Raw genomic sequence first — 21,613 nt, 5'->3', positions numbered from 1 at the left:
TACACATTGTCAATGGCAAGTTGATTTTTGTTGCCTGTTAGCAAACTACTATAGATACTTTCTTGTTTAAATAGAGACACTATTTGGTAATCAGAAAAGTCACCAAGCAAAGAGATTGTTGGGGTTGTTGTAGGTTTTTTTGGGCTGTATGGCCATGTTTAGAGGCATTCTCTCCTGACGTTTCACTTGCATCTATGGCAAGCATCCTCAGAGATTGTGAGATCTCACAACCTCTGAGAATGCTTGCCATAGATGCAGGCGAAACGTCAGGAGAGAATGCCTCTAGAACATGGCCATACAACCCAAAAAAACCCTACAACACCCCAGTGATTCCAGCCATGAAAGCCTTTGATAATACAAAGAGATTGTCCTTTCCCCCCAGCTATCTAGTCTATTTTAGGCTGTGTGTTTTGGGGGGAGTCATTATAAAGGTAGGTATTCTCTTCCTTCTTTCGCAATGTTCAAAGTCTCTCCCCCCCCCCCCCCCCCCAGGACTTCCCTTTACAATGCAATAGTCCTTCATTCTATGGATAGGGGAGATTGCCAAGGAATCAAGAGAAATGCCTGGCTATGTTCCTGTAGAGAGAGGCAAACTAATGGCAGCATCCATTGAGACTTCCATACGCCACCAATGGATATCAGTATAAGCAGTCTGATTAACAGGGTTGTGCTTTTGGGGTAAACCTTGACCCATTTAGTGTCCCAGCTTTCAGTGGGTGCCCTGATCTACTTTTTGGGAAACTCCCAAAATCGGAAGGGTGGATATCTATTTTTGCTCTGGGGTGCCAAAAGATCAATTTCTATGGACCATTATTAGGGAGGGGGCTTCCTGCATGCATTATGGAGGCTTCTTACTACCTGCTGTTTGTACTCTAGAGCAGGTGCTTGGCTACAGGCACTGACAGGAGTGCACGCTTTCTGGACCTGCACACTACGCATGCACTCTCTTTCCAAGGCAAGGGGGTCCTTGCCTTGGAAAGAGAGAGTGTGTGGCATGTGCTACAGGCTCAGAAAGTGCATGCACACATCGGCCAGTGCCTGCAGCCAAGTGCCTCCTCTAGAGTAAGAATCTCTTACTCTAGAGAAGGCGCTCAGCTGCAGGCACTGACAGGACTGCACGCTTTCTGGGCCTGCACTCTCTTTCCAAGACAAGGACCTCCTTGCCTTGGAAAGAGTGTGTGTGTGGCGTGTGCTACAGGCTCAGAAAGTGCATGCATGCACCTGCCAGTGCCTGCAGCCAAGCACCTCCTCTAGAGTAAGAATCTCTTAGAGAAGGTGCTTGGCTGCAGGCACTGACAGGAACACACGCTTTCTGGTCCTGAATGCCACATATGCACTCTCTTTCCAAGGCAAGGAGGCACATTCTGTTTCTTACTCTAGAGGAGGTGCTCAGCTGCTGGGAGGCATGCACACTTTCTCTCCTGGGTGACACCACTCCAATGAGCCACTCACTCTTTCCAAGGCATTTTAAGTAGGCTTCTCACTTCCATGTAAGGAAGAGCGATTACCTTCTGAAAGAGGAGAGTAGTTTTCAGGGAATTAGTGTTTACTTTTTGATTGCTGGGGGCTTTATTAAAAATATTAAACTGTGATGCCAAAAAGCAGGCAAGGAACCTGAATCAGCTCCCTCTTGCTTTCGTATTGGGCGGGTTTTCGTACCCGGAGGGCACTTAGAGTTACGAGCTCCCAAAGTACCAAAAGTACCAAAGGAAACGGGAGAAACAAATTCCATGCACAATTCTAATTAGGGGGACATGTGTCCCATTACTGATTAGGGCAGTGGTTCCCAACCTGTGGGTCCCCAGGTGTTTTGGCCTACAACTCCCAGAAATCCCAGCCAGTTTACCAGCTGTTAGGTTTTCTGAGAGTTGAAGGCCAAAAACATCTGGGGACCCCAGGTTGAGAACCACTGGATTAGGGGGACATAACCAGATGCTCCTCTGATCCCCATGTTATTCTGCAGAAACAAAATGCTGGCAAAGGAAATATCACAATACAACAAGTCGGGTCCTGGGATGATAACAAGGGAGTTGTAGCCCTTTCCAATTGCTAAGTGGCAGTGAAGACTCATATAACGCAGTTCAATGCCATTAAACCACATTAGATGGCAGTGTAGATGGCCCAAGAGTAACACAGCATTGATTCCAGTGCAGGTACAATTCAAGCCCTCTTCGAGATGATGCCCAACAACAGGCAATTTAGGACATTTTAAGTCTTGAACCAGATAAAAGTCCCAAAAGGGCCTCACCACTAAGTGCATGTGCAAACTTCGGCTCTCCAGGTGTTTTGGCCTTCAACTCCCATAATTCCTAGCCTCAGGTCCTTTCCTTTTCCCCCTCAGCCACTTAAGCCAGGAATTGTGGGAGCTGAAGTCCAAAACACCCGAAGAACCAAAGTTTGCCCATGACTGACCTAGAGAGAATCCACCCAGTTAAGGCAAATGCTGCAGCTCAGGAACTCTAAAGAACCACATTATATTTTGCTCTTCATGGATGTACTATCAGTTCTGTAGATGAGCTTTGGCACTGGCAATATGTGTGCATCAGCCCTGTTTTGTGGAGACATAAGATGAGCATCAGGTATCAACTTAAGCAACTATCTTTCTTCTTTAAGACCAGAGTTTCTTTGTTAGAGGGACACTTGCCTTGCCTTCCTAAGTGGCCAGGATTTGATCTGATTCTCAGGGGGAAATTTTCCATAAACAAAACCGAAGAAGAAGCCACAACAGATGTATATTGTATCGTACAAGCACTGGAAGTACCACATGCCGAAGAAACCGAACGGTTCCAAATTAGCTTCACTGCAAAGAGGGACTCGGAAGCCCTGAAAACGGAGAGAGAGAGAGAGAGAGAGAGAGAGAGAGAAGAATATTCCGCTCTTCATGCAATTGAGGAAGATGATGGCACATTGGACATCCGCCTGTAATTGCCCGTCACAGGAACATCCGTGTCATAGCCCTGTCTTCCAACCACGTAAAGCAAACTAAGTTTCTCTCCTTGAAAGCAAAGATGTGCAGCTGTTTCCATAAGGGATGGGTGTGCTCTACATTTAAGACACTTTAAAAAAAGAAATATCCGGAGTCTCTCTCCCTGCCCCAGAAGTAAGAACCACAACGGTGTTAATCACGGCCAGCAAATCAACAAAGACTGGTTTTGGCAAAACTCCCAAAGGGAAGCAGTTTCACCCCAAAGACCAACCTGGGGGTGGTTTAGGGTCTAGTGGGGAAAGACGAAGCTTCCTTCCTCCCAACCAATTCATGGCTGGGTCTTCGGGCTTTGGATGGCCCCATCCACAGTGAACTCTGTCATGACCCTCCGCGCCAAAGGGTTGGTGCTCTTGAGCAATTCGGCCGCGGATGTGCGGGTGCCGGAGGCGCCCTTCCCGCCTTTCTTCTGCAGGAGAGCCTTGAAGTCTTCGTTCTTGTGGGAGGCCCTTGTACTGCCCGCAATGTTGTCGCTGCTCAGGGACCCTCCGGCATTCTTGGAGGGCATCTGTGCATGTGTCCGGTTGCCAAAGGCATCGCTGGGTTCCTTCCACCCCAGTAGCTTCCGTTTGGATCTGTGAAGAGAACACCATTTGGGATGAAAAAAGGCAACATTACTAGCTCAGAGGTACTCTCTATGGCTCCACCTTGTGCAATACCACCGTTTTTGGGTTTTTTCATCAATCCACCATAGTATACTGGTAGCCATTTAGAAACTATTGCTTGGGGAGGTCGCAGGTTCAATTCAGGGGAGCGGCGTGAGCTTCCACTGTCAGCCCCAGCTTCTGCCAACCTAGCAGTTCGAAAACATGCAAATGTGAGTAGATCAATAGGTACCACTCCAGTGGGAAGGTAACGGGGCGCTATGCAGTCATGCCGGCCACATGACCTTGGAGGTGTCTACGGACAACGCTGGCTCTTCAGCTTAGAAATGGAGATGAGCACCACACCCCAAAGTCAGACACGACTGGACTTAATGTCAAGGGAAAACCTTTACCTATATATATATATATATATATATATATATATATATATATATATACATACACATACACACACACACACACACACACACAGAGTGTTCCCTCACTACTTCACAGTTTATTTTTTGCAGACTCGCTGTTTCGTGGGTTTTTGCCTACTGGCAGCCAATCATAAAAGAGAGAGAGAGGAGAGATAAAGCAGTATGTAAATCACGGCCTTATAGCCCCTTCCTTATAGCTAGCAAAAAAAAAAAAAGATGCACGGTGCTTTAAATCTCTCCTTGCTTCTGCCTCACCCTTGGAATGAAATATATATATAGCATCCCTACTTTGCAGATTTTCATTTATCACGAGTGGTCCTGGAACTTAACACCCGCAATAAGTAAGGGAACACCGTGTATTTATGATGTGTGTGCATGTATGTATGTATATGTGTGTGTATGTGTGTATATATATATATGTGTGTGTGTGTATGTACATACACATACACAAACATACACACACACACACAATTTACAGTACTTATATTCTGCCCTTCCCACCCTGAAAGAGGACTCAGAGTGGATCACAGAAACAAATATGTCAAACATTCAATGCCGATTATACAATGACAAGACAGACAACAGATAATGGTATATATAGGCTTTTCCACATAATTGGCATCTTTGGAGGCTGTGCTTGGTTCCAGCCACAAGGGGCTGTTGTCTGTCAGACTCTGGAAGATCTTGGAGTTAAAATCAAGCTCATAATAATAAAATGCTGGAGACAAATGGTTTATTCCTGCGACCCACAATCCTAAAAAGACAGTTCTAAAGTCTTCCCATTCAAGCCCCTTGTATGCATCAGCCCCAACTCCCATCCACCCCCTAGTGGCCAAACACTGTGCCCACAGCCTGTGAACTGCAGTTTCAATTTCCCTCACTAAACAGATGTCTTATCTACACTACTTTCCCCAACTGTACTCAACCTCCCTTTCCCCCACTTCCCCTCTTTATGGCAAATAACCGAAGCAGCCAGTCCCAGGCTGATGCGGTGATCCTGACACTGTCACTCCATCTCCTTGCCAAAGAGCTTTCTTTGTTCGTAAAGTTTCCTCCAAAACGTTGTGCCTAAAATACCTGCCCACTTAATGTAGTTCCTATACATCTACTCACATTGCTGTTTTTGATCTGCTAGGTGGGCAGGGGAGCTGGACTGAAGGTCAAGAGCTCACCCTGACCCAACATCAAACTGTCAACCTTTCGGATGGCAAGACTTACTGCAGCTGCAGATGGTGATTAACCTGCTGTGCTAAAGCCCAAAGGCTGTCTACGCCTCTTCTCAAAGACAGTTCTCATTGGGTGACACAACACAGAACCCAAAAATGTGGCCCAGACTAAGGCCCCATCTATAGTGCCATAGAATGCAGTTCAAAACAGCATTCTATAGTCTATGTAGACTCATATAATGCAGCTTAACTGCATTGCACCCCTTTGTCTGAGTCTACATAGACCATATAATGCAGTTTCAAACTTAACTATATGGCAGTGTAGATGAGGATTTAAAGATCCCTCCTCATTTTAAAAAAGCAAATATTTTTTGAGTTTAGTGCATTGCATAGATCAGCACAAAACATATGATTCCACCAGGAATAAAGAAAAGTTACTTTTTTGGACTTTTCTGGCAAGCATGGTTCTTTCCAAGCTCTGGTTTATACTAAGGACAATCCCAGGCTTTTGTGTCTACTTAGACAATTGTACACCAATATTATGATTTACCCCAGGCTTTAGTGTTGGCAAATGGTCATATCCCAAGCTCCATTCTACCAATTTTCCTTACTCTTATATGCAGATGATGCTGTGCTACTGTTCTTATCTAGTATTGGCCTTAAATGCTTAATGAATTGCTTTGCCAGTTACTGTGAAACAAATAGACTGGAAATTAGCTATGTTAAGTCCAAGGTGTTTTCCCATTCTCAAACTAGAAAAAATTACTATCACAGGTAAAATACCTTTTCTCTTTGAACTGTATCCAACTAACTCCCCCGCTTCCTTTCCACATTCTTTGTGTTTCTTTTTAGATGCACAACCTGAAAAGAGCTACCAGGATGGGACCCCACCTGTGAATGACAGTAAATAAATCCTCGGTGGTTCGGGATGTCATAAACACATCATCCTCCTCCTCCGTTATAGACTCCGCTGTTTTGTCGCTGACAAAGCGCTTCTCTTCGGCTCTGAAGTCCATGGAATTCCCTGAAGGAAACAAAGCAAGGATTTGGGCAAACACAAGGCAATTCCTGCCAGTTAGATTCAAAGAGTAGACAACAAACTGAGAAAGATAGGACAATGTGTTGTCGAAGGGTTTCATGTCCTGAATCACTGGGTTGCTGTGAGTTTTCTAGGCTGTCTGGCCATGTTTCAGAAGCATTCTCTCCTGATGTTTCACCCATATCTATGACAAGCATCCTCAGAGGTGGGAGCCCCTGGTGTGTCCAACAGGACACAGTTCAAATTAGGGGAGAGTGGGTTGAGCTCCCTCTGTCAGCTCCAGCTCCCCATGAGGGGACATGAGAGAAGCCTCCCACAAGGATGGTAAAACACTGAAACATTTGGGCATCCCCTGGACAAGGTCCTTGCAGACGGCCAATTCTCTCACACCAGAAGCGACTTAAAGTTTCTCAAGTCACTCTTGACATGAAAAAAAATCCTCAAAAGTTGAGGGGTTTGGTGGGAAAGAGTGACAGGGCCTTCATAGTGGTGGCCCCTCGACTATGGAACTCCCTCCCCAATGCAATTACATCAGTGCCCTCCTTTTTGGCCTTTAGAAAAAAAGTAAAAACATGGCTGTGGGACCAAGCTTTGCAAGCAATACAAGGAACAAACAGGGATTACGTGCAATTGATATTTGATATTGAAATGGCCTTGGACTATGATTTTCAGATTATGTAATTTTAATGTTTATATTAATATATATACCCCCACCCCCGGGTGAGAAAATCTGTTCATAAATGAAGTAAATAAATAAATAATAATTAAATAAGGCCAGCGAGGAGATTTCATAGATAAGCAGATTCAAAACCCGGTCTCCCATGGTCTTCTTAATCCAACACTCAGATCACTACACCATACTGGCTCTCATTTGCTTCATAACCATAGAGATGCTGAAGTCTGAGTTTTGTCTCCCCTGTGTATAGTTCCTCTTGGACTACACCAAATACAAAAATCCAGCAATCCAAAACGGCTTACCTGAAAAGTCCTCCCAAGATCCATCTGTAGTGGTGGAGCTGCCATTTGGCTCACTAGCCACAGGGGAGGAAACCTTGCAAGTGGTCAGTCTTGGGTAAGCAGAGTTCTCGTCTCCCATTAGAACTGGGCTGATGTCCAGTCTTGTGTCCCCCGAACAGGCTCCTGGGTGGAGTGGGGAGTTCACCAACGGCAAGTAAAGCATGCTGGGCTTCTTGGGGACAGGGGGCGGGACTTTGGTTTTGCGGCTCTCCTCTCCAGGCGTCCTCTCTCCCAGAAGCTTGAGCTTCATCTCTTCATCCTCCTCCAGGCTGTCCTCAGATAGCTGCCGCACAGGAGTGAAAAATGTCTCTGGGGGGTCCCGTCCGGGAGAGACTGCTCCCCCTGGGGAGGGAGACTCCACGGGACCCCAGGCATCTGTGTCCCACTGGTGGTGCTCAGGTCTCTTGGCCATCGTGTAAACGCTTCCTGTGGAAATGACATCCTTTGGTGACAGTGGAGATGTCGGAGAGCCTGTGGGAGACTCTTCCTGGACTGGCGGGGTCCTATGTAGGAGCATCGGAGGCCTCCGTGAGAGGGGTGGCTTCTCTGCCACTGGTGGTCGGACCTTCTTTCCGGGCTCCTCGACAGGTTCAGGGCTCTCCAGGTTATCCTCTGTCTCGGAGCGGCTGATGGAGCGCAGGCGGACAGAGCGAAGGTCCAGCTGTGTCACCATGGGCATGACAGGCTGCACGGGGCTCAGCTTTGGGCCCAGCTTGGTTCCGAAGGTGGAATCTGAATGATGCCGGCTCACTTTGACCTTGGCTTTGCGCGAGATCTTCAACCCTGAAAGGTCCAGGTGTGTTGGTGGGGCGAACGGTAGGTCGAATGAGAGGTGCGACTTGGGGCTCTGCTCCAGGGGCGAGACGGGGGGCAGCGAGGACTTCCTCTCAGGCACAAGGGGTCTCGTCCGTCCGGTCTGGTGTGGAGTGTGTCCGAGGACCAGTGAGGTTGGGACAGTTGGGGTTGGAGTTTCAGACTGACTGGAGTAGCCGCTGGAAGGAGACATGACACCCGTTGGCCTCCCTGGAGAGGAGGTTTTCAAATTCACTTCAGCGGAGAGCTGGGACGGCGTGGTGGCCCGGGAAATGGAGGGAGAAGGGAGTGATTCAGAGCTGCCTTGTGCTTTGGAAAGCTCAATCATGGTGGTCCCAGTGGTGGTGCTTGAGCCAGAAAGAGAGCAATAGGGCTCACTGGAATTCCACTCCGGCATGTACCATTGCTGGGTGTACGGCACACTTTCCACCTCCCTGGATGCATCTCCTTGGCCGTGGATCTGCACATCAGGAAGCAAAAACAGGCTTTGGGGGCGCTGATCCTCCAGCTCAGCCTCATCCTCCATCTCTGCCATCTCCTCTTGCACATCCTTGATCAGAGACACACTGCGGGTCGGTGGGCAGGGCTTCCTCTTGGCCTTCTTGAGTGAGATGCTCTTGGTGCGCTGCCGTCGTTGCTGTGCCTGAGCCTCCTGCTCCACCGTCAGGGAGACGTTGTCTGTGCTTGTGCTGCCTTCGGAGCTTGCGCTGGGATAGCTCAACCCACAGGTCTCGCTGCCCCCAATGTCCATAGAGCACAGGGAGCCCGTGTCTGTGGGGACTGAGAGTGACCTCTCGCGGAACCTGCATGTAATTCTCCCCCTCTCCACTTGTGGGCAGTCCTCTTCCGCTGGGCTGAGGAGGGCCAAATGGGCCTTGCCGTCTCTTTCCTCACACCTTGAGCCTCCTTCAGCAGGTATGGAGGATTTGGGAGAAGTACAGAATGTCCCAGACCCATTGTTTTCGACCACCAGGTCTTTGCTGATGAAGAAGGAGGTGGGTTGGTCAGAGTCTGGGGTTCCCTTTGGGCTGCAAGGAGACAACGGAGTCACGCTCTCTGCTGCCAGCTCGCTTTGGCTCATAGATGGACTCACGTAGCCGAAAGAGGCTGCACTCCAAGCCGGAGAGAAGACCGAGTCCCCCTTGGGGCCATTGCATGAAGGGCTAGCATACATCACCCTGGGGTTTTCTGCATGGCCTGTGGGCACCTGGCAACACCTTCCCTGGAGAACTCCACCAAGGTCACTGAAGGTCTTCCTCAGCTGCGGCCGAGGCTGAGGGGATCGGATGTGGTGGGTGGTGCTTCTCCCATTGACAACATCAGGGACAAAGTTGCAGGAGACAGACTCAGCTATAGTTGCTGGAGGGTTGAGAATGGGGCCATTGCTGTTGGCTAGTAGAGAGAGAGAATGAAAGAGTGGAATTAAACAAGAACACAGAAGCCTTCTTGCTAAATTTCCCTTTTTTTTATGGGTGGTCAAAATTCTCCAATTCTCCAATTTCAAAATTACAAATACGTTGTTTCCTTCCAAACCAGGTATTTTGATCATTTCGAGCTCCGGCACACAAGTGAACACAAGTAAGGCTAAAACTGGTGGCAGGAATGGCATTCAACATTCCTAAAAATCAGATATAGGCTGCGCATTGAACACAAACACCTTAAAAGGCTGCATTTGAATGAAGATGGCTACATGTTCTTTCAAATGCAGGACCGGGCTTTAGCACAGCTGGTTAATCACCAGCAACAATACACCTTAGGTTGGCAGTTCAAAGACTGGGTCGGGGTGAGCACCTGACCTTCAGCCCAGGTTGCTGTCCACCTAAGCAGTTCAAAAACATTTTTAGTAGATTTCATTGCATTAACACAATGTTTTTAATTATTTATAATCACTGTTTTGTTGTGTGTTTTATTGTGTTTAATTGTAGGCATCGACTATGTGCCGGCTTGGAAGCCGCCCTGAGTCCCACTCCACAGGAGGTTGAGAAGGGCAGGGGATAAATACCCAAAACAACAACAACATCAACAACAACAACAACAACAACAATATGTGAGCTGTGAGTAGAGAAATTAGGCACCGCTTAAGTGGGGAGGTATTTCACGGCACCATAAAAGAAATACCAGAAAAATGCTGGTAGGAGGAAGGAGAGAGTCTGTGATCAAGGCCTCTTGTCATAGAGGATGGACCCCCCAATAGCACCCCTCTGTGGCCGAAATCGAGCACAACCTCCAGGATGCCGAAGCCAGCATAATACCTCTATCTGTTGTCTGTCCTGTCTGTTAAACGGCATTGAATGTTTGCCGTGTATGTGTTCTGTGATCCACCCTGAGATCCCTTCGGGGTGAGAAAGGTGAAATATAAATACTATAAATAAATAAATACAAGGCTCCCTGGAACAAGACTTCTGATAAAGCTGTGTTCCAGCCCACAGAAGCTTTGCAATGGCATTCATCATAACATAATTATAGGGCCCTCTTTATTTTCCCCCACTCAATATGAAAAGAGCAAACTTATTTTTGGACATCAAGCTGGAGGGGTCTTATGTGCCACCTCATTTCCTCACCTCCGTTTTTTATCCATTTCTATTCAAGCAAAGCCATGACTGGGGCTTTTCAAAACATTGTTAAATTCCCTAGTTCAATTTGTTTGTCCTTTTGAAACTCCTGCCGTTAACTGTGACTCATCTGTTTTGTTTCAATTTTGTTGGCAGCCTGAAAACGTGCGTAGTTTGAGATCTATTGGAACAGCAATTTGTCAGGCTTCAACAATCAATAGTTCTCAACATTTTTAGAAAAGAAAAACTTGGATATTGCACTTCCATACAAAATCGTAACATTTCCCAATAGGTGATCTTTTGAGTCCAATATGAAATGCTTACAAATAACCCCAGACACCTATTACAGGGAAAACCAGCTGATCCCTAACCCATCTAAAACACAGACATGTGCTTTTCACCTTAAGAACAGACAAGCATCTCGAACTCTGAGGATTATTACCTAGGAAGGAATCCCATTGGAGCATTGCAGCGCACCCAAATACCTGGGAGTCACTCTGGACCGTGCTCTGACTTACAAGAAGCACTGCCTGAACATCAAGCAAAAAGTGGGTGCTAGAAATAATATCATAGGAAAGCTGACTGGCACAACCTGGGGATCACAACCAGACACAGTGAAGACATCTGCCCTTGCACTATGCTACTCTGCTGCTGAGTATGCATGCCCAGTGTGAAACACATCTCACCACACTAAAACAATGGATGTGGCTCTTAATGAGACATGCCGCATTATCACGGGGTGTCTGCGCCCTACACCACTGGAGAAATTACACCGTTTAGCCGGTATTGCACCACCTGACATCCGCCGGAAAGTAGCAGCCAATAGTGAAAGGACCAAGGCAGTGACATCTCCAGCTCATCCCTTGTTTGGGTATCAGCCAGCACGTCAATGACTTAAATCAAGAAATAGTTTTCTAAGATCTACAGAGACACTTGCTGGAACACTTCAGCAAGCGAGAGTCCAAAAGTGGCAGGCTCAAACCCAGAACCTCAATCAATGGCTGATACCAAATGAGAGACTCCCCCCTGGGCACACAGAAGACTGGGCGACTTGGAAGGTGCTGAACGGACTGCGCTCTGGCACCACAAGATGCAGAGCCAACCTCAAGAAATGGGGCCACAAAGTGGAATCCACGACATGCGAGTGTGGAGAAGAGCAAACCACTGACCACCTGCTGCATTGCAACCTGAGCCCCGCCACATGCACAATGGAGGACCTTCTTGCGGCAACACCAGAGGCACGCCAAGTGGCCAGATACTGGTCAAAGGACATTTAACCAACTACCAAGCTTGCAAACTCTGTTTTGTCTGTTTGTTAAAAATTGGTTTAAAATGTAATACAATTGTCTGGTTGCTACTGAGACGATAAATAAATACCCCAGACACCAAATCCACCCTTCCAAATGTAAGCGCATTTAAGAATCATGTTTGCAACAAGTTTGGGTTCTACAGCTTCTCTGAAGCAGTCTTGACTTCTTTGGCAGGGAGCATCAGCCCCATCTTTCTGGTCACCTTGGTCTCGCATGGTGAGATGAGGGAAGCCGATGACTGTCCGCCTCCGCCGCAGCAAAGACTTGGGATTCATTGCGGTCTCCGTGTTAAAGAGGGAATGGCGTGTACTTGCGTGCCGAGCGAATGGCTGCCCTGTAGTAAAGACAAAGGACTTCATCACATTGAAGCAGAGAAGCGTTTGGTAGAGTAGAGCTCAGTCGTACTCAGTTTTGAAATGATACGGATGATTTCCCTACCTTCATCACACTGTTAAACGCATCCATGTGACTCAGTTGCACTCAGCATTCTTTTAGTTCATTTGCCATCACACTGTAATCACTAAGCATCACTCACCATCCCTCCCCCCATGTTTTTTGTGGGGAAAATAACCTAATCCCTTTGAAATGACAGCTGTTATATGTCTTCAATTCCAGAAGCAAGAAAGTTGGGATGGAGGGTGGGAGGGAAAGCTGCAATGCACTCTCCCTCCCTCCCTCTCTCACCTGCTGCGCAGAGAAGGGTGTGGACCTTGGAAAACTATAACTCCCAGGACTGCATAGTATGGTGCTATGGTATTTAAAGTAAGATCCAGCTGCTTTCATTTCACAGTGTAGATGCACCCAGAGGTGGTTCATGGACCTTGGGAAACTAAAATTCCCAAGATCTTCTCATGGAGACATGGCATTTAAAGTAAGGACCAACCGCATTCATTCCACAGTGTAGATGCACCCAGAGAAGGATATGGACCTTGGGAAACTACACCTCCCAGAAGGACTCCATCGCATGTAGCCATGCCATTTAAAGTGGGGTGCAAGGGCATTCATTCCATACTGTAAGTGGACCTTGGGAAACGAGAGAAGGGTACTGACCTTGGGAAACGGTGACTCCCAGGACTGCACAACATGGAGACATGGCATAATAATAATAATAACAACAACAACAACAACAACAACAACATTTAAAGTAAAAACTCGGTGAGCAAAATGTAATGGCAGAAGTTTCCCTGACAAGGGTACTTTTGGCTCCTCCCACAAGTTCCCTTCCCACAAATGGGGGAAATGTTTCATTTTAAACCTGGGAGCAACGAATGCCATCACATTACAGAATTGGCCAAACACCCAGATGATGACCAAAAGCCCACTTCCCCACCATCTCCTGAAACGTTTGAAAAGAATGCTGGCCCCCACACTTAAAATACACAAAGAATGCCCTACCCTACACTTGAACCCAACCCAATGTGATGAATACAGTGGCTTTCCACATTTTGATCGTAGCACTCAGTGGAATTTAGCAAATGTGATGAAGACAAAGACATTCAACAATCCAGCTGGGACAGCTGGAAAATCTGATTTGAGTGACAGAGGACATAGCTTTATGGAAGATACTCTAGCCTTGACTCTCTGAGATGTTGCTCCCCTCTCTCAAAAAACTATTTGCAGCAGAGGCTCTCAGATTCAAGAACATTGATTTTCCAGCTTTTAGCATCACACAGAGAGCTTTTTTGTTCAGTGGCATCCTGTCGCTGTTATGTTCCTAGGGTGCTGAATTCGTTTCCAGATTTTTGAAGGAGGCATCCAAAGTGTTAGCTCTATTTAGGACTATATTTTAGCACTCTAGAAGACTGATTTGAAATCTTTATTAAAATCTGGAGTGGATTTGCCACCCCTGCTGACACGGAACGCATGACCACCACAGGAAGTTCTCTCCTGATGTATTAAATTCGATGGCGATGAAGCCAGAGTGACAGAGCATGAGCATGGGCATACACACGCAAGCATGTTTGTGCGCACACACAACATACACTTATTTATTTATTTATTTCCAGTATTTCTACCCCATCCTTCTCAACCCCCGAAGGGAAACTCAGGACGGCTTACATTTGGCACACTTTGATGTCATTAAATATAACAAAGCCATATAACAATTAAAATTATAAATAGAACAAAACGAAATGCAAAGATATAGAATGGGGGACAATGCCTGGCTCGAGAGCAGTACGTGTGAAAAAGATCTTGGGAGTCCTCGTAGACAACAAGTTAAACATGAGCCAACAATGTGATGTGGCGGCAAAAAAAGCCAATGGGATTTTGGCCTGCATCAATAGGAGCATAGTGTCTAGATCTAGGGAAGTAATGCTACCCCTCTATTCTGCTCTGGTTAGACCACACCTGGAATATTGTGTCCAATTCTGGGCACCACAATTCAAGAGAGATATGGACAAGCTGGAATGTGTCCAGAGGAGGGCGACTAAAATGATCAAAGGTCTGGAGAACAAGCCCTATGAGGAGCGGCTTAAGGAGCTGGGCATGTTTAGCCTGAAGAAGAGAAGGCTGAGAGGAGATATGATAGCCATGTATAAATATGTGAGAGGAAGCCACAGGGAGGAGGGAGCAAGCTTGTTTTCTGCTTCCCTGGAGACTAGGATGCGGAACAATGGCTTCAAACTACAAGAGAGGAGATTCCATCTGAACATGAGGAAGAACTTCCTGACTGTGAGAGCCGTTCAGCAGTGGAACTCTCTGCCCCGGAGTGTGGTGAAGGCTCCTTCTTTGGAAGCTTTTAAACAGGGGCTGGATGGCCATCTGTCAGGGGCAATTTGAATGCAATATTCCTGCTTCTTGGCAGGGGATTGGACTGGATGGCCCATGAGGTCTCTTCTAACTCTTTGATTCTATGATTCTATGAACATAAATTAAAACAATAAAATAAATTAAAATAATAGAATAAAACGTATGTGTATGTTAACCAAAACCATCCGGGGAGGTTCTGCTCTCACTTCCACCAACATCGTAAACGCGGCTGGTGGGGACGAGGGACAGGGCCTTCTCGGTGGTGTCTCCCTGCCTGTGCTTTCAGGAAGAAAGGAAAATCGTAGTTGTGGGACCAGGCCTTCGGTCAGCAGACATAAAGCAGCACTTTGGTTGAAATGGACTGGAAAGACGATTTACATGAGGATACAGTTTTATTGGTAATTAAGATTTTATACTGTTTAATTAATGGCTTGTGTATTTTATGTATTTTATGTATTTTAATGGTTTGATGGTTTTTGTTTAATGGTTATTGTATTAATTGTTCATGTAATGGCATCGAATTGCTTCCTATGTAAGTCATCCTGAGTCCCCTTTTTCGGGGTAGAGAAATACCAGAAATAATAATAATAATAATAATAATAATAATAATAATAATAATAATCTGTGAAGATACACATGCTGCTCCAGGGGAATCCTGCATTTTCCAGCTTCACTGTGAATTTTCCTCACTTCTCCATTTTTGACCATCATGTTGACTTCAACCTTCATATGCCATTGCAACATCTTGCCCGACCTCCATACACATCGTCAAACCTACCGGAGACGTTGATGGGGACAATGTTGGCTTGGGTTGAACACGGCTGGTGCGCCTTCTTCTCGTCCACGGAAGGCAAAACACTGCTCCGGCCCCAGGCTGTGTGTCTGTTTGGAGTCGCAGGCAAACTAAGGGAAGGTTCCAAGGATCTGACCCCAAGAGAGGTGGACTCGCTCTCCTTCACTTGCTGGTTTGAAGGCTGTCAGAAAACAGAGGAACAATGGAAACAGCAGAATGTATGGTTCTCAATGATTCTCAACTGTTGGTCATCCAAATGTGTTGGACCTCAATTCCCAACAACCCCAACCAGGTTGACCAATGATAAGACATTATGAGCACTGCAGCTGAAAACATCTATGGGAACAAAGCTTGAGAACTATTGCTCTGCTGCTCATATAGCACCAAAACCTTCGGTCTTAGAAATACATTGCCGAATAGATTACTGCAGCGCGCTCTACATAGGGTTGCCTCTGAAGACTGTTCAGAAGCTTCAGTTAGTCCAATGCTCGGCAGCCAGGTTGGGGTACCAAGAGCGCACAACACCCTTGCTACACCAGCTCCACTGGCTGTCTATCAGCTTCCAAGCACAATTTGAAGTGCTGGGTGTGGCCTATAAAGCCCTTAACGGTTCTGGCCCAGTTTACCTGTCCGAATGTATCTCCTGCTATGAGCCACCTAGGACCTTAAGATCATTGCGGGGGGCTGCTCTCAGTTCCCCCACCATCGCAATCGCACTTGGTGGGCATGAGAAACAGGGCCTTCTCTGTGGTGGCCCCTCAGCTATGGAATTCCCTCCTAAACGAAATCAGATTTGCTCCATCTCTTCTATCCTTCTGAAAAAGAAGCGAAATCCTGTCTCTGGGATCAGGCCTTTGCAGACAAGACTGACTTGCTGGCAAAGTTACAGTTTTAATGGAGTATGATGGACTGCTTTTAGGATGATGACTGAATTCGGCGATGTGTTTTAATATTTTTATACTGTTTTTATTATATTATGTATATTTATGCTTTTCTTATTATGGGCACTGTGCTGTGCCAGTTGTTAGCCGCCCTGAGTCCCTCTGCGGAGGTGAGATAGGACGAGATATAAATGCCCTAAATAAATAGATAATTAAATAATCTTTGCCCACTTCTAGTAGCCTTTGCTCTAGAACATAGGTGTCCAACTTTTTGTCTTGATGGTGTTTGGGACTCCAACTCCCAGGCGTCCTATGATAAGGAGTTCTGGGAGCCAAAGTCCAAAACACATGCAGGACGAGAAGTTGAACACCACTACATTAGAATCTGCTACCTTTCTGTCTGGACTAAGAGACCTGGAAGACATTGCATAAAAAGAGTAAGATGTGCTTCAAGCTGTGAAACACTGGATCCGGACTTACCATGTACACAAACTCGAGGCGTTTAGCGGAAGGAGGCCGAGGACTACAGTCAAGGGGCCTTTCTGGAGAGAGGGGGCTGTTGTAGCGGAAGGTCTGACCACTGACTCGGCCTTCAGAGTACGGCTCTTCGTGCTCCTCTGGAAGGGAAGAAAGAGCAAAATAGTCTAATCATCACATTGCATACCTATCTCCCTCCCAAAAGCTTGGAATGCAGCTCCCAACTTGATTCGGACTTTTAGGTGGACAGAGTGATAGTAATAATGATAATAGTAATTGTTGCTGTGACTGTTATTGTCATTATCTACTCTTTCTCTCTCTTAGGTGTTCCTTCGTTGTCCGAGTAAGATTGTCCTCCAAGTTCGGTGTCCTGGCGGTGGGTCCATAGGTGACTGTGGAGGCCTATTCTTGACCCGCATGTTCTCCCAGTGAGGGCATCGGTTTCCAGACGGAAGGCAGTCCCGGTCGGGGTTGGCTTGATGCACCTTCCTCTTGGCACGTTTCTCTCTTTCACTCTCCATTCATCCTCTTCAAATTCTACAGCACTGCTGGTCACATCTGACTTCCAGTTAGAGCGCTCAACAGCCAGGGTTTCCCAGTTCTCGGTGTCAATGCTACAGTTTTTAAGGTTGGCTTTGAGCCCATCTTTAAATCTCTTTTCCTGTCCTCCAATATTCTTTTTTCCATTCTTGAGTTTGGAGTACAGCAACTGATTTGGGAGACGGTGATCGGGCATTCGGACAATGTGGCCGGCCCAGCGGAGTTGATGGCGGAGGACCATCGCTTCAATGCTGGTGGTCTTTGCTTCATCCATCAGGCTGACATTTGCCCACCTGTCTTCCCAAGAGTTTTACAGGATTTTTCAGAGGCAACGCTGATGAAATCATTCCAGGAGTTGCCTGTGATGTCTGTAGATAGTTATATATATTGTCATTACAAAGCAGACAGGTAAATTCTCTGGTGAGATTTAGGACCTTATCACATTGGGATATACTTTGTTTATATCAGTATGCATCCCATATTTTTTGGGACTGGATACGCACTGTATTGAGATGGGATGCATACACTCCTCATCACACTTGATTATTACGATTCTTATAATTTGAAAGCCCCAGTAAGCCCCCATGGCTCAGCGGATTAAACTGCTGATCTGCTGAACTTGCTGACCAAAAGATTGGTGGTTCGAATCCAGGGAGTGGGGTGAGCTTCCACTGTTAGCCCCAACTTCTACCAACCCAGAAGTTAAAAAACATGCAAATGTGAGAAGATCAATAGGTACCACTTTGGTGGGAAGGTAACAGCACTCCATGCAGTCATGCCGGCCACATGATCTATGAACAATGCCGGTTCTTCGGCTTAGAAATTGAGATAAGCACCATCCCCCCAGAGTCGGACACAAGGGTAATGTTCTTAAAGGTGCCAAGGAAAGAAGACTGGAGAAAATGTCATAGCTTGGGATGATGTAGGATATGGAGATATTGTGACTTTGAGAGATATTGCAGCCCATTGCTGTGCTTCCATTTTGTTGTTAAAGGCAAGGTTTTGGAGCTCATGGTGTGTGTGTGAGAGAGTGTGCAGAACACAGCCTACAACTCCACAAGAGTCATCTTTGAGAGCCACTCACACCATAAAAGAAGGACTTGGATGGGTGCCTAGTATTGAACCAGGAATCATCAATTTAGAACAGACTGCAAGGGCCACCTAGTCCAATCTCCTGCGATGCAAGAATACACAGCAAAAAAATGTTCCTGAGAAATGGCCTTCCAATCTCTATTTAAAGACTTCCACAGCAGGAGAGTCTACCACCCTCTGAGGCAATCTATTCCACTGGTAAACAGCTCTCCTTGCCAGAGAGTTTTTCTTTTTCCTGATTTAAATCCACGGGTTTCTGTCCGAATCTCAGGAGCAGCTGAAAAACAAGCTTGCTCCCTCTTCTATATGCCACCCCTTCAGATATGTAAAGATGGCTGTTGTATCTCCTCTCTGCACCAAAGGCACAGCAGCACAGAAAATATTAGTCACTTTCAACCCCTTTTCATAAGCAACAATGGGGGGAAAGGTAGAAATATAACACACCTGGCACAGTTCTGTATCTCAGCAATGCTGTATTCTCACATCTAGTTCCTGCATGCAATAATTCTCATTCATGGTCAGTGTGTATGCATCTTGGTAGCAATGAGTAATACATGAAGTCCCCGATGGCACAACAAGTTAAACCCTTGTGCCAGCAGGACTGCTGACCGACAAGTTGGTGATTCGAATCCAGGGAGCAGGGTGAGCTCCCATCTGTCAGCTCTAGTTTCCCATGCAGGGACATGGGAAACTTATGCATTGTACTTGAATGTTAGAGGGATACCCGAGGGTCATTTAGTCTGGCCCCGATCTCATTGAGTTACCAAGTAAAAACATAGCAAGGACTTCACCAATTTAACTCGAAATTGTTATGCATTGTATGTGAATGATAGAGGGATATCTGAAAGTCATTTAATCTGACTCCAATCTGATTTAATTGCCAAGAGAGAGAGAAAAGACGAGGACCTCACCAATTTAACTCAAAATATTTATGCATTGTACGTGAATAATAGAGAGATACCTGAAGGTCATTTAGTCTGACCCCATCTCATTTAGCTACCAAGTAAAAACATGGTGAGGACCTCACCAATTTCACTCAAAATATTTATGCATTGTACATGAATAATAGAGAGATACCCGAAGGTCATTTAGTCTGACCCTATCTCATTTAGCTTCCAAGTAAAAACATGGTGAGGACCTCACCAATTTCACTCAAAATATTTACGCATTGTACATGAATAATAGAGAGATACCTGAAGGTCATTTAGTCTGACCCCATCTCATTTAGCTATCAAGTAAAAACATGGTGAGGACCTCACCAATTTCACTCAAAATATTTATGCATTGTACATGAATAATAGAGAGATACCTGAAGGTCATTTAGTCTGACCCCATCTCATTTAGCTACCAAGTAAAAACATGGTGAGGACCTCATCAATTTCACTCAAAATATTTATGCATTGTACGTGAATGATAGAGGGATGCCAGTAGTACAGTGGGATAAACCATTGTGCCGGCAGGACTGAAGACCGACAAGTCGGTGGTTCGAATTGTGGGAGAGCACAGATGAGCTCCCTCTGTCAGTTCCAGCTCCCCATGTGGGGGAATGAGAGATGCTTCCCACAGGATGGTAAAACATCAAACATCCTGGAGTGCCCTGGGCAACGTCCTTGCAGATGGCCAATTCTCTCACACCAGTAGCGACTTGCAGTTTCTCAAGCCGCTCCTGACATGGAAAAAAAAAGCAATAGATCCTAAAATATTATATCTGCCCCAAATCCTGCAAATCCTCTGCTGGTCCCCAAAACAGACCACTGAAAAGCAGTAATCAAAGGCACTAATTTCAACCAGAACCAGGATGCATTTATCCTCCAATGATTATGGGGAAACTCTCTTTCATCTCCCTGCTACCTCATCCCAAAGGTTCCTGCAAATACCTTGGAGCATGCTCTGCAGGTTGAGCTCCGCTTCATGGTGCAGCTCTTCCATGCCAACAGGCCGGGCCAAGAAGATGTTGATAGGCTGATGCCATAGGAGCTTCGGTGGGGTAGGCTTCTTCACATCTGGGTCTAAGTTAGAAGTGGCTGAAAAGAAAAGGGAGGGGAAACAGAAAGGGAGAGAGCGTGAAGACTGAAGCAAAGGGAGATGAGGACAATCTCTGGTTCCGTATTGGCTACGGAAGGGGTTCTCAAACTTTTTCAGCTGCAGAGCACTTTTTGAAGCAAAAGTTTCTTGTGAAGCCCTAAGACACTGTTTCTCAGCCTTCCTAATGCTGCGACCCGTTAATACACTTCCTCATGTTGTGGTGACCCCCCAACCATAACATTATTTTCATTGCTGCTTCATAACTGTAATTTTGCTACTGTTATCAACTGTAATGTAAATATCCAATATGCAGGATGCATTGTCATTCACCGGACCAAATTTGGCACAAATACCTAAATACCCAAATCTGAATACTACTGGGATTGGGCGAGGGACTGATTATGTCATTTGGGAGCTTTCATTTATAGTTCACCTACAATCAAAGAGCATTCTGAACTCCACCAATGATAGAATTGAACCAGACTTGGCACACAGAACTCCCATGATCAACAGAAAATACTGGAAAGGTTTGATGGGCATTGACCTTGAGTTTTGGAGTTGTAGTTCACCTACATCCAGAGAGCACTGGGGGCTCAAACAATGATGGAACTGGACCAAACTTGGCAAGAATACTCAATATGCCCAAATGTGAACACTGGTGGCATTTGGGGAAAATAGACATTGACAGTTGGGAGTTGTAGTTGCTGGGATTTACAGTTCACCTACTATCAAAGAGCACTCTGAATCCCACCAATGATAGAATTGGCCCAAACTTCCCATGCATAACCCCCATGACCAACAGAAAATACTGTGTTTTCTGATGGCCTTTGGTGACCCCTCTGACATCCCCTCATGACCCCCCCCCCCAGGTTGAGAACCACTGAAGAGATGTTTATATATTATATTATATATTATATTATATATTATATTATATTGTATATTATTCTAACTGTATCCGCCACACATTGCTGTGGCCAACCTTCTCTCCCTCTTTCTCTCCTCCTTTCCTTCCTTCCCTTTTTTTCATTCCTTCCTTCCTTCCTTCCTTCTCTCCCTCTTCCCTTCCCTCCTCCTTTTCCTTCCTTTCCTCTTTCTCCCCTTTCTTCGTTTTCCACCTATTCTTGGACAGCAACTCCCAGCAGTCCTCCTG

General features: G+C 46.0%; 1 protein-coding gene across 4 annotated transcripts in view; it reads right to left on the bottom strand.

Annotated features, from left to right (window-relative positions):
• Nucleotides 1-1,273: 1,273 nt before the first annotated feature.
• The window catches only part of NHSL2 (NHS like 2), a 129,317-nt gene continuing 108,977 nt past the window's right edge, over nt 1,274-21,613 (bottom strand). For all 4 annotated transcript variants that reach the window (XM_067471534.1, XM_060756326.2, XM_060756323.2 and 1 more), the window contains exons 2-8: nt 20,316-20,462; nt 16,810-16,946; nt 15,434-15,629; nt 12,107-12,238; nt 7,191-9,434; nt 6,065-6,197; nt 1,274-3,558 (exon numbers count right to left, since the gene is read on the bottom strand). In XM_067471534.1, the coding sequence (XP_067327635.1) occupies nt 3,255-3,558; nt 6,065-6,197; nt 7,191-9,434; nt 12,107-12,238; nt 15,434-15,629; nt 16,810-16,946; nt 20,316-20,462 (3,293 nt within the window). In that variant the 3' untranslated portion in view covers nt 1,274-3,254. The remainder of the gene's footprint in view (nt 3,559-6,064; nt 6,198-7,190; nt 9,435-12,106; nt 12,239-15,433; nt 15,630-16,809; nt 16,947-20,315; nt 20,463-21,613) is intronic.

The sequence above is a fragment of the Anolis sagrei genome, chromosome 10, assembly GCF_037176765.1.
Source record: "Anolis sagrei isolate rAnoSag1 chromosome 10, rAnoSag1.mat, whole genome shotgun sequence".
Lineage (NCBI taxonomy): Eukaryota > Metazoa > Chordata > Lepidosauria > Squamata > Dactyloidae > Anolis > Anolis sagrei.
The sequence above is the reverse complement of the archived record's forward strand: the minus strand, read 5'-3'. Positions and strand labels throughout refer to the sequence as shown.